Here is a 12,650-nt window from a genome sequence, read left to right as displayed (position 1 = left end):
GAAACTTGCGCAGTGCTTGAGTTGTGAGCTGAACTAGTCACTTTTTAAAAAGAATGCTATTTTCACTTCAAAGAATGAATGACACGCAGGCTATGGTTATTCAGACATTTTCTCAAAAGCAAATGAAGCTAGCCTGTCACTTTAAGGAAAACAAGTGACAAGACTTGTTGCCAATGATAAAATTTGAGCTTTCAAGTGAGAATTAAAATTTTGGAAAAGTTGTACCTGTTATAGTTAAGTTTGACAGCTGCCCAATACTTAAAAGGTTTCTGTGGTGAGCTTGGTGATGACATTAAATTCAATTTTTAAATATCATCTAATAAGTCAACACTTAGAAGATCTATAATCTATACAATTCAGAAAGCCAATAATCAACTACCTAATTCATTATGTTAAAACCATACATAAGTAAAAAAACAGTCAAAATGTAAGACAGACCACTGGCAGGTAAGTAGGTGAGAAGTTCACTGATGTGGCTTCAGATGTCACATTGCAGCTAACAGTTAAGGAACTGGGCCAGTGAGATGACTGAGCAGGCAAAGGCACCTGTCACCACGACTACTGGAGTTTGTTCCCTGGTCCTGCGTGATATGAGAGAACAGACTCCTCCTGCATGTTGTTCTCTGACCTCCATATGTGCACCATGGGGGGTGTGCATACATGCACACAAATAAAAAAAAGTAGTTACCTCTTACTAAGTTTTGGGGTAGCATCAAGGAATAATACAACAGCTAAAAGCTTTCCTGTTACAACCATGTTGTGTATGTGATGGATTTTTGGCAGATAATTTAATGAAGAAAATATAAAACAAAACAATAATGCAACAAATTGAATGTAGATGCATTCTACAACACTGAAAAATAGTGTCTTTGCCAAGTGGTGGTGGTGTACACTTTTAGTCCCAGCACTTTGGAGACAGAGGCAGGTGGATCTCTGTGAGTTCGAGGCCAGCCTGATCTGTAGAGCTAGTTCTAGGACAGACAAGGCTACACAAAGAAACCCTGTCTAGGGGGAAAAAACCACCACCAACAAAAACAAAACAAAACAAAACAAAATCCCCAAACCAAAAAACCAACCAATTAACCAAAATTAAAAACAGTATCTTCCAAATAGATGTGGAGAACTTTTAGGATGACAGATTTTAGCATAATAGTAAGACAAACGAGACTGCTGTGTATATGTGGGGTCTGTTCCTTACCTACTGAGGTTGTGAGGAAAAAAAGCCTTTTCATACTTTAAAGAATCCAAGGTTGGAAAGAATATGCCAACTCCATTTTGTAGGCTTTATACTTTAGAAAAAATGGAGGGGCAGGATGTAGAAAATGTGACAACTTGGGGAGATAAGGGGAGAAAAGTAAGCTACACTGAAAATACTCAAATTTACTTAAATGTTAGAAAAGATGCCATGTCTTTTTCTAAAAATTCTTATATATATATATATATATATATATATATATATAAAATATAATTTTTCTAGAAATTCTTTTAATGCTAATATAAGTTAATATGTATTAATTTAAATTTAAGGGACTTATTAGAAAGCTTTACATATCAACATTTTTTTCCTTAAAATTTCTTCCTTAGATTTTATGATATCAGGATCATAGGATCATAGGATCTCATCTTGGCGCGAACTCCACAGTCAGTCCCACAACACTCAGAGCAAGATCCACTCTCAGGCGCTATAACACGCCCAGGATCATAAGATTAGAGGTGAAGAAGACACAACATCTGGTCCAATACCGGAGTAACTGGGACCAGCAGAACCCCAGTACCCAGGAATTCTGCCTGACCAGTGGCACAGGTTTCTTCCGGTCTGAGCCGGTGCCCTGAGCAGACCTTGGGCACAAACTCCGCAGTCAGTCCCACAACGCCCAGAAGAGGCTCCACTCTCAGGTGCTCTAACACACCCAGGACCACAGGATCTCAGGATCCCAGGATTTCAGGAACTTGGTCACACCAGGATCTCAAGGTCCCAGAGGCAGTTTGACTCCCAGAAGTCTGACACACCCAGGATCTCAGGATCCTGAAATCCCAGAATCACAGGATCATAGAGACAGCTGAACTCCGAGGAGTTCTGACACAACCAGGATCACAGGAAGGACAGGCTCCAGTCAGATATAATGAGGGCAGGTAGCACTAGTGATAATCAGATGGTGGGAGGCAAGCTTAAGAACATAAGCAACAGAAACCAAGGTTACTTGATGTCATCAGAACCCAGTTCTCCCACTATAGCAAGTTCTGGATACACCATCATACTGGAAAAGCAAGATTCAAATCTAAAATCACTTCTCATGATGATGACAGAGGACTTTAAGAAGGACATAAACAACTCCCTCAAAGAAATACAGGAGAACATGGGTAAATAGCTAGAAGCCCTTAAAGAAGAAACATAAAAATTCCTTAAAGAATAACAGGAAAATACCATCAAACAGGTGAAGGAATTGAACAAAACCATCCAGGATCTAAAAATGGAACTAAAAACAATAAAGAAATCACAAAGGGGGACAATCCTGAAGATAGGAAACCTAGGAAAGAGATCAAGAGTCATAGATACAAGCATAACCACCAGAATACAAGAGATAGAAAAGAGAATCTCAGGGGCAGAAGAAACCATAGAAAACATTGATACAACAGTCAAAGAAAATGCAAAAAGCTCCTAACCTAAAACATTCAGGAAATCCAGGACACAATGAGAAGACCAAACCTAAGGATAATATGTATAGAAGAGAGTGAAGATTCCCAACTTAAGAGCCAGTCAATATCTTCAACAAAATTATAAAAGAAAACATCCCTAACCTAAAGAAAGAGATACCCATGAACATACAAGAAGCCTACAGAACTCCAAATAGACTGGAGCAGAAAAGAAACTCTTCCCATCACATAATAATCAAAGTAACAAATGCACAAAACAAAGAAAGAATATTAAAAGCAGTAAAGGAAAAAGGTCAAGTAACATATAAAGGCAGGCCTATCAAAATTACACCACACTTCTTACCAAAGACTATGAAAGCTAGAAGATCCTTGGCAGATATCATTCAGACCCTAAGAGAACACAAATGCCATCCCAGGCTACTATACCCAGCAAAACTCTCAATTACCATAGATGGAGAAAACAAGATATTCCATGACAAAACTAAATTTATACAATTTTATGACATCTAATTCTGATAACTTTGGAAAAAAGTTTAAACTTTAATGAATAAAAAGAAACTGGTTGGGAGAAGGTAGGATGGGACATTTGCTTCTATTGAGAAGACAATGATTCTTTTCACATGGTACACAAAAAAGAAACATTTTCCTTTAGTTTTCTATAATCCCAAACTGGCATGTACCACTGTTTACTAACTACAACTACCATCTCTGTATACTAAAACAGGGAAAGAGAAGTGAGCATGAGTAGGACACAGGAACAATATTTTTAACATTTGAGTAACTGTCAATTTTCATTGCAATTTTTTCTCTTAGAAAAGTTATATATAGTAGTATGCTTACTTGATATAAGTTAGATATAACTTTCTGGTGGAAATACCTTTATGACTAATGCCTTGATAAAAAGTCTAAATTTTAAGTTTTATTTAAATGATAAATAGTATGTCTGTCATCTATCTGTATGTTATGCCCTCTTGATACAAAATCTGGACTATAATATTTAGCAACTTAAACAAAAAGTGCAGTTTAAGAGACTAGCAACAGAAAATAATGTCTAAAGTGGTGAAGGAAGGTACAGGGCCTAACACTTACCTAGATATTCCTAAGTTGGAAAACAACCATAAGTTCAGAGTTTGCAAATGCACACAGTGCAAGCATGAAGATGCCATCCAAGACCTAGACCTGTTAACCTAATATTTTATAAACTACAGAAGGCCAGAAAGCTTAATGGTTGTGGACTTCATACTGCCTTCAAGCACTCCCCACGCAAAGACTCAAGGGATATGTGCTAGTTGTTTTCTGTCAACTTGACATCAACTAGAGTCATCTGAGAGGAGAGACTCTCAAGTGAGGAATTCCTTCCTTCAGGTTGGCCTACCTGTGGGACATTTTCTTAGTGACTGATGTGGGAGGGTCCAACCCACTGTGGGTGATGCCACAAAAACAAAACAAAACAAAACAAAACACAAAAAAACCTGAGCAAGCCACAGAGAAAAAGCCAATAAGCAGTATTCCTCTACAGTCTCTGCTTCAGCTCCTGCCTCCAGGATCCTTCCCTGAGTTGCTGCCTTGACTTCCCTTCAGGATGCACTGTCACTGTACGAGGAAATAAATGCTTTCCTCTCCCAAGTTGCTTTTGGTCATGGTGTTTATCACAGCAAAAGAAAGCAAAGTAATAGAGAAGTTGGTACCAGTGTCATAGGGTATTGCTGTGACAAAGCTGACCATGTTGTTTTTGGAAGAACTATGGTAGCATTTGGAACTCTGAGCTGCAAAACAATGAGTGCTCAAAGCTTAAAAGGAACTCAAATTCCATGCATGTGCACACACCAGGGGTGGACAGTGGGGTAGGGTAGGAGGAAGAGAAGAGGGTGCATTTTTTCACATAAATTAATTTATTTATAAATATTTTCAATTTTAAACATTGTTTATAAAAATTAGTAAAAATATATAATGATTTTTAGTTCTCTAAGCACTGTCTATTAACATCTTCTATAAAGTTTATATTTATAGTTTTTCAAATTCTTAAGATTATAGGCTATGGCATTTCTTCATTCTGAGCTTAATCACAGAATTCAGGAAATGAAATTCATTATTATCATCTGATGCTGGGGACTAAACCCTCTCCCCTATCACCTACCACCTGCATTTTCCTAAAAGACTGTAACCTACAATGCCTATAATGCTGTAAAAGACAGGATTTGATTCTTGCTCCTGGAAGAATTGACAACTTACTTCTTCTAAAGAACAGAATACTGTGGAAGTAAAGGTATGTGACTCTTGTGACTAGGTCACAGAAAGCATCTTGCATTTTACTCTTGGATCCCTTACTCTGAGGAAAGTTAGCTGCCAGGCTATGAGTAGACACCCATATGGCAAAGCCTCCTGCCAAAAGTTATGTGAGTGAGCCATCTTGGAAGTGGATCCTCCAACCAGTGAAGCCTTCAGTCTATAATCCTTGACTACTTTTGATTTCAGCAACATGAGAAGTTGTGAGCCACAACGACCCAGCTAAGTCACTCCTGAATTTCTGACACATAGAAATTGAGAAAATAATTTTTTGTTTTATGCTGTTAAGTTTTGTTTAGTAAGTTCAGAATAACTAGTTATATGACAGTGTAAAACATAAGTAACTACTGTGGTGAAGAAGATATGAAACTCAGTTATTAAGAGTTAAAATATAGGCACATTCTTTCAGTTCTGAATAGAATACTGAGCACCATCTGATGATAAGATTTGATGTCTTGGCTTCTTTATGTCCTTTCTAGAAGGTCCTGCATACTTCCTGTATAGGAATAGCACAAACACAAGCTCAACTCTAAATATCATTGCTATTGAGACTGAACCCTGGAGGCATGCACACTAGGCAAGCATTCAACCACAGAGCTCCACTCCAACCCAAGTTTATGTTCCTTAAAGTGAAATTTTCTAAAATGGTCCCCCTATTCCAACTACCTCTCATTCCTTTGCTTCATGTTTCATTTCTATAGGTAGCCACACAAGTGCAATTTGCCAAAGTGTCCAACAGCCTTTCCTCTCTTGCATATTCTAATAAAAATAGTTTAAAGAAACCAATCTTCAAGCGACCCATCAGACATAAGGACAAAAGAACTATAGGTGGGTAGTAGTAAACCCTTCTTTTACTGGTTAAAGGAATTTTTGCTAACTTACTAATTCAGTCAGAAACAAAGCCAACTCTGATTAGGAATATAACTTCTAGAACTAGATTCATTTTATTTAAATATTATTAATACATTAAAGTACACCTTAAAGTATATCTATATCTTACCCACTCCTCATGCCTTCCTACTCTCATCGTGCAGATTTTACAAAATAGGAACTAAGTGTGGACTGCCATCATTTAAAAAAAAAATCTAATATAACAATATATTTCAAAGTTCCATTCCTAGGACACAATTTCTCATCTGTATTAGCTCAGAGTGAATTTATTTATAACTTATTAAGTATAGATTAATACATAGCAAATTCACGAGTAGAGCAAAGACTTCAAATTTGAAACCCAAAACACTACAACTGCTAGAAGAAAGCACAGGCAGACACAGACCTCTAGGACATAGGTACAGGAAAGGACTTTCTGAAAGGGACTCCATTTGCCTAGGAATTAAGGCCAATAATTCATGACTAGGACCACACAAAACTAAGAAAACAAGTAAGGGAAAAAGCCATCCACAGTTGGGAGAGAATCTGACAGTACCCATCTGACAGGGGACTAATACAGAGTATACAAAGGACTAACAGAACAAAGAGCCAAGCAAACAAATGAAATGACTGCAAAATAGGCTAAGCTCTAAACAATTCTCAATAGAAAATAAAGTTGGCTGAGACATACCTCAAAACTTGTTTATCACACTTGGTGATTAAAAATGCAAATTAAAACTACTTTTAGATTTCATCTTACCCATTAGAATGACTAAGATCAATGAAACAACGGACAGCATATGCTGTAGAGAAACAGGATCCCTCATTCGCTGTTGGTAAGAATGTAAATTGGTGGAGTCATTGTGGAAACCAGTTTAGAGAGTCCTTAAAGAACTAAAACTGAATCTACCATACAATCGATCTGGTCTAACTCCCCAGCATATGCCGAAAGGACTTGCCGTTTCCCTCCACAGATACTAGTTCAGCAGTGTTCAGAGCCACCCTATTCACAATAGCCAGGAAATGGCAATAACCTAAATGGCCTGCAACACAACAATGGATAGTGAGAAGTGATACACATGCTCCATGGCATACTCTTCAGCTCTAAGAAATAACTCAGGATTTTCAGGTAAATGGGTAGACCTACAAGAGATTATACTGAGTGAGACAACTCAGACCCAGAAAGACAAACACTCCATGTTCTCTCTCATCCTAGCACCAAGTCCTCAGAAAAAAAGGAGAAAACATGGAGTAACCACAGAAACCAAAAGGACAAAGGAATCCTAGTGTATGGGAGGTAAGGGGGTAGCAGGATACAGATGATATGAAACAGGAAGAGGAGTAACAGGGAGCAGGTCTCCAACTGGGTGGGAGGGAGGTGGTTAGTTCAGAGAGAGGAGAAACAAGGGACACATCACACCAAGATTGTCTGAGAAAGCATCAAGGAATTGTATTATTTTATATTTACCTAAAATTATACATGGCTTAAAAGTATATGTGCACACACATATACAGTATAATATACATATTTATTAAAGGAAGCAAGCCTCTTGTGCTGACGTTGCTCTCCTCAGGAACCATAGACTAACAAAACCCCAAGCATCAGGTGTAAGAAACCCTCCCTTTGATAGGGTGTTAAGGACAGTCCAGTGACTCCCAACACAGTACAGATGAAGCCCTTGATTCTCTCTCAGGGGTTGAAAGTGGGTTCCCTATGGTTGAAAACATCTTACACTTAGGACACAGGACTTTGATGGTTAGAGCTGGATCTGATCTGAAAGTCTCCTTCCTGTGGTTTAGCTTCCATGGTTCCAGGATACACTATGCAAGACGTTACAACACAGATGTAATTAAATAGCTGTAATACATATGAAACATGACAATAGCCAGCATGGCAAGATACACAGAATGGTGCAATAAGTGGCACTCCCATGTCAGTGGCAGTCAACAGTTGTCTAGCTTAATCTTCTGACATATAGAAATCAAGAAAATAATTTTTGTTTTTATGCTGTTAATTTTTGAGTAACTTTAGATAAACTAGATATATGACAATGTAATGCATATGTAACTACTGTGGTGAACAAGATGGGAAACTCTAAAGGTCCACACACCAGGAGGGAAATCATGCCTGGTATTGGAAATCTATCCAGCTTCTGGGCTAGTGAGGTCACGGACCTTAGAAAACAATCTACTGTTGCTACTTTCTTAGACCAGAGTAATCCTTACTACCTTGTAAGTCTACATTCAAGTATAGCTAGCACTCCAAATCAAAGAAGATTCCCTTTACAGCAAATGGAAATCAACACAGAAAACCACACTGGACACAGTGCAGAGATGCACATATGGTAGGGAGCCCAGTCCTAACAGATAGAGCTACATCACTGTTCCTTCCTCTCTAGGGAACACAATGGTAAGAGTGGAGAAAATTTTGAGAACTAGAATACCAGGAGGTCAGTGAGAAGAAAATTGTAAGAGCCAGAACTCCAGGAATTCAGGTATGAAACATCTCTCCTAGAAATGGCTGCAGGAACAAGACTGGAACAATGGCAGTATCAATGGACATTAACTTGGGAGGGAAATCTCTCGGGGTCCCACTGCTAGATAAACAACATGTAATGACTATTGAGAGAGGGATCATTAGCCTCTCTCAGTGATAAGCACCCTTATTAGCTGTCCAATAATACTGAAACCACATATACACAAACAACGAAAATGTGCTCAGAAAGTAGACACACACATACACACACAAACACACACACACACACACACACAAATTGTAATGGTAACTTAAAAAAAAGAGGTTATCAACCTGAGAAAAGGGAACATGTGAGGGGCTCAAGAAAGGGTAGTTGGAAAGGGATGGAGGGTAGAAAAGGAGGAGGAAAAGTGATGTAAGTCATTTTAATTAAAAATATTTTTAAAAAGAAAAATAAGTATGAATATAAAAAAGATTACATTTCTTGTCTAAACATTCAGTTTCCGCTAGCCCTTTGGATCGAAGATAAAACAAAATAAAAAGAGAAATTTAAAATACAGTTTAATTTATTTCTATTAAATGGTTACCACACAAGAAATAAAATTCATGAGCTACTCAGAGAATTAAAATATGGCTATCACATAAATCTCTCTTGCATTACTAACAAGGATGATGACTAAAAAGTCATTGAATTTATATTTATTCCTTACCCAGAGCTTATTTCTTTAGACCTTGTTCCATGGCCTGTCCACAAATACAGTACAATTAATTGTGCAGCATTATTAATTCTTTGGAAATAAGCTAGCCAAGCAAAGAAAGTTGAGGGAAAAAAATAGAACACAATTTAAACTTAGGATCATTTTTCTTACTATCTAACATATACTTCATTAAATGCTTATGATACGAGGGGGGTGGGGAACTACTAGGAAGCCTGGAGAGATGGCTCCACAGAGCTCTTATGTGTGAGGACTGGAGTTCTGGTCCTAGTACTCAATAACAAGCAGAGTGCCTGTGTCTATCTATAACCCAACACTAAGGGAGGTGGAGGGAGGATGGCTAGGATTTGTAGACTTTCAACCTACACAGCCCAGATCCAGCAAACACTCCACTTCTGGGGCCAGGGATGGTTCAGGGGTTAAGATCATTTGTTGCTCTTTCAGAGGACCCAAGTTTGATTCCCAGCACCTACATAGTAGTTCTCTTTTGATTTTCATAGGCACCAGGCACACATGTGGTGCATATGAAGGCATGTAGGCAAAACACTTACATGCATAAAACTCACAAAGAAACTTTAAAAAGACTCAGCCTCAAATGAATAGATAGTGATAGTGGAGGACACTTGCTACTACTCTCTCCTAGCTCTGTGAGCATGTAACAGGCACATATACCCATACATACAAAGAACATACCAACATACTGACACACACCAACAAACAAATCTTTAAAAAACACTAGGAAATATGAAGCTTAAGGGTTATTTTAAATATAACTAATGCTATTTAGGATATATCATGTTTGCAGATACAGAACTTTTTTTAGAATTCTAGTGGTAGGGGCTGGAGAAAGATGGCTCATTAGTAAATAGTGTACACTGTTCTTGAGAGGACCTGAGTTTGGTTCCTAGCACCTTCTCTGCATAGCTCACAAGCAACTGTAACCCCAGATCAAGGTGATTTATTGCATTTGGCCTCCATGAGCATCTGCATACATGTGCATATAGACACACAGACATACATAATTAAAAATAACAAAATAGAGGAAAGAGAATGATAGCTCAGTGGTTAAGAGCACTTATTGCTTTTATAGGGAACTTGGGTTTAATTCCCAGCACCCACATGGTGGCTCACAACTGTCTGTATGTAATTAGTTCTAGGAGATCTGATATATCTTCTGACCTCTGAAGGCATTGCACATAACATATGGTGTACACATAAAATTAATTTAAAAAATCTCTTTAAAAAAGTTTCAGTGGTGAGTCACTGCCTCAGGAGAAAGAAATGAAACATATTGTATATCAGCATTTAAATGCTAGCTTCTGCAGAATCAATGTTAGGGGTGAAAAATATTGTCTGTCTTCTTCCCATTTTCTACCCATTAAAATTGTGCGAGTATATAAACTAAATAATCTATACCTCTGTGAAGCCTGATTGCTTAAAAGTGAGACTGATAGCACTTCCTACCTTTGACTGCTTATCTCTCAGTGTTCCTAGTTTCACTTTATCATGTGGTTCATCAAGGGTCAAATTATTCTTCCTTCTGTCACTGTCTTCAAGCAAAGGTACATAGCCATAACTGTTATCTGCAAGACAAAACACTTGTACATCAGTAGAAAGCCCTGGAAAAATAATTATAATAAAAATGAAGACAGGTATGGTTGCCCAAGCCTTTAGTCCCAGCACTCTGGGAAGCAGAGAGGTAGATCTCTATGAGTTTGAGCCCAGCCTGATCTACATAGTAAGTTCCAGGACAGCCAGGGCAATATAGTGAGACCTTGTCTCAAAAAAACAAAACAAAACAAAACAAAACAACACAACCAACCAACCAACCAAACAAAAACACACTCTCCGTAATTCCGAAGAATATATTGTAAGCTCTAGTTTTATAATAATTTGTGTAATATTTACTATGGCAAGTTGCTCATTAATTGAGTTTTTTCTTCCCACTAGACACTTATTTTCCCATAAGTCAATGGTATAAATATATAGCATTTAGAAAGATAGAATTATGCTTCTTGCATTTTACTTTATCAACAGTTAGACCTTAGAGCTTTTTTCTGGAGGGAGGGGTAGTGCTGGGGATGTACTAGCTAAGTGCTCCACTCCTAGGCTAGTTAAGCTTTTATGTATCAGGTTTTAGTTCTGTAGTTCTTGTTTAAGACAATTACTTAAAAAAAAAAACCAAAAACTCCATGCTTATAGAAAATTAGAAAAAAGTAATGACAAAAAGTATGGAGGAAAAAAAGCACTAGAGGCAGAAGATGGTGATTATCTGTTGACTGCAGGTCTGGGATTCAACACCGTCTTCTGGTCTTGGATATGAGGAACATACCTGGTGTAGACACAGATGCAGGCAAAACACCCATACACATAAAATAAAGCAAACAAACAAACAAAAAACTATTTTAAAAATCCTATAATTTTCATCACTCATGAACTATTCTTCTTAGCATTGTGGTTTACAGTCTACATTTTTCTTTTCTATATATAAATCCAAACAAGAATGTTTTTCTGTACACATGGAATAACCTTAATTTATTTTTATATCTTGTTTTCTTTATTTTGCTGCACATCATGAACATATTTCCTGTTGGTAAGTTAACAATCATCACTGCTGTTCTTGGCTGCACAGTTGTTCACTGTAACTTAACTTTTGGACATTGTACCTTTTTGGATTATTTACTGGTTTGTTTAAAGGACATTTAAAGGGAGAGATGGCCAGGGCAAGGAATGAGGGAAGTGCATGGAGCTCTTGCACACTTTCTGGGCTCAGGACATGCTCAACTATCTGGGAGCTCAGGGGCTTGTTTTGATTCTGACCTCTAGAAATCTACTGTGATGTACAATGTCTGGACATCTTCTAGACCTTGTACACAGTGTCTAATGATATATTCTTACGGTTTCTATTTTCAACTCAAAGGCACACACTTTTTAAAAAGTGTTTTTCGTATTCATTGGCAAAGTACTTTCAGGGAAGTTTTAGCAACCCAGGATTCCAGCCTATAGAATATTTGAATATCCACTTCCTCATTTCCTACAAGTTTCAATTAAACAAGCATAATGTATAACTGTACTATAACTCTTGCATTAGAACTAATAAAAAACTAACAAGATAAAAAAAGAAAAACTCAAATTTTAACTTTTTTCTAAAAAGTTACCAGAAATTCATAAAAAGAAAAGAAATGAGTACCTCGACTAGAATCCACAAGAAGTAGCTGTGATTTTAGCCTGTCAATTAGAGTTTGTTGAAATGACAGCTGTTCCTGTTGCTCGCGTATTCTTTGTTCATAGTTCTCAGTCTGCTGACAAAAAAAAAACCAACATTTAGCCTAATACTCACTGACAGATGCATTTATTTCTATTAATAAGCACAGGAGCTGCCTGTCCCACCCAGGTAACTGAAAAATCTATTCATGAGTTACTGACTCCAGTATAGTTAGTATCAGTGACTTAAAACACTTAGAGCAATAGACAACTTTAAAAAATTATCTTATTTAAAGAAATTCCAGTCAAGAGTTTGACGCTTTTTTTTTTTTTTGGTCTTTCAGTAAAGATAAAAATCATAATTTGAAATTTAATACTTGTAAATAAGAAAAAAAGTATGAATGATAAAATATGTGCTACATTAAAGTTATGCTTTAAAAATA

General features: G+C 37.2%; 1 protein-coding gene across 5 annotated transcripts in view; it reads right to left on the bottom strand.

Moving 5' to 3' along the window:
* Nucleotides 1-12,650, bottom strand: part of Tank (TRAF family member associated NFKB activator) — an 83,217-nt gene that overhangs the window by 17,730 nt on the left and 52,837 nt on the right. For 3 of the 5 annotated variants that reach the window (XM_031370392.1, XM_031370388.1, XM_031370391.1), the window contains exons 3-4: nucleotides 12,194-12,305; nucleotides 10,468-10,586 (exon numbers count right to left, since the gene is read on the bottom strand). In XM_031370392.1, the coding sequence (XP_031226252.1) occupies nucleotides 10,468-10,586; nucleotides 12,194-12,305 (231 nt within the window). The remainder of the gene's footprint in view (nucleotides 1-10,467; nucleotides 10,587-12,193; nucleotides 12,306-12,650) is intronic. The other 2 variants (XM_031370393.1, XM_031370390.1) reach the window with 1 other exon arrangement.

The sequence above is a fragment of the Mastomys coucha genome, unplaced genomic scaffold (assembly GCF_008632895.1).
Source record: "Mastomys coucha isolate ucsf_1 unplaced genomic scaffold, UCSF_Mcou_1 pScaffold15, whole genome shotgun sequence".
NCBI classification, from domain to species: domain Eukaryota; kingdom Metazoa; phylum Chordata; class Mammalia; order Rodentia; family Muridae; genus Mastomys; species Mastomys coucha.
Note: the sequence above shows the minus strand (reverse complement) of the source record. Positions and strands in the feature narration are given on the sequence as shown.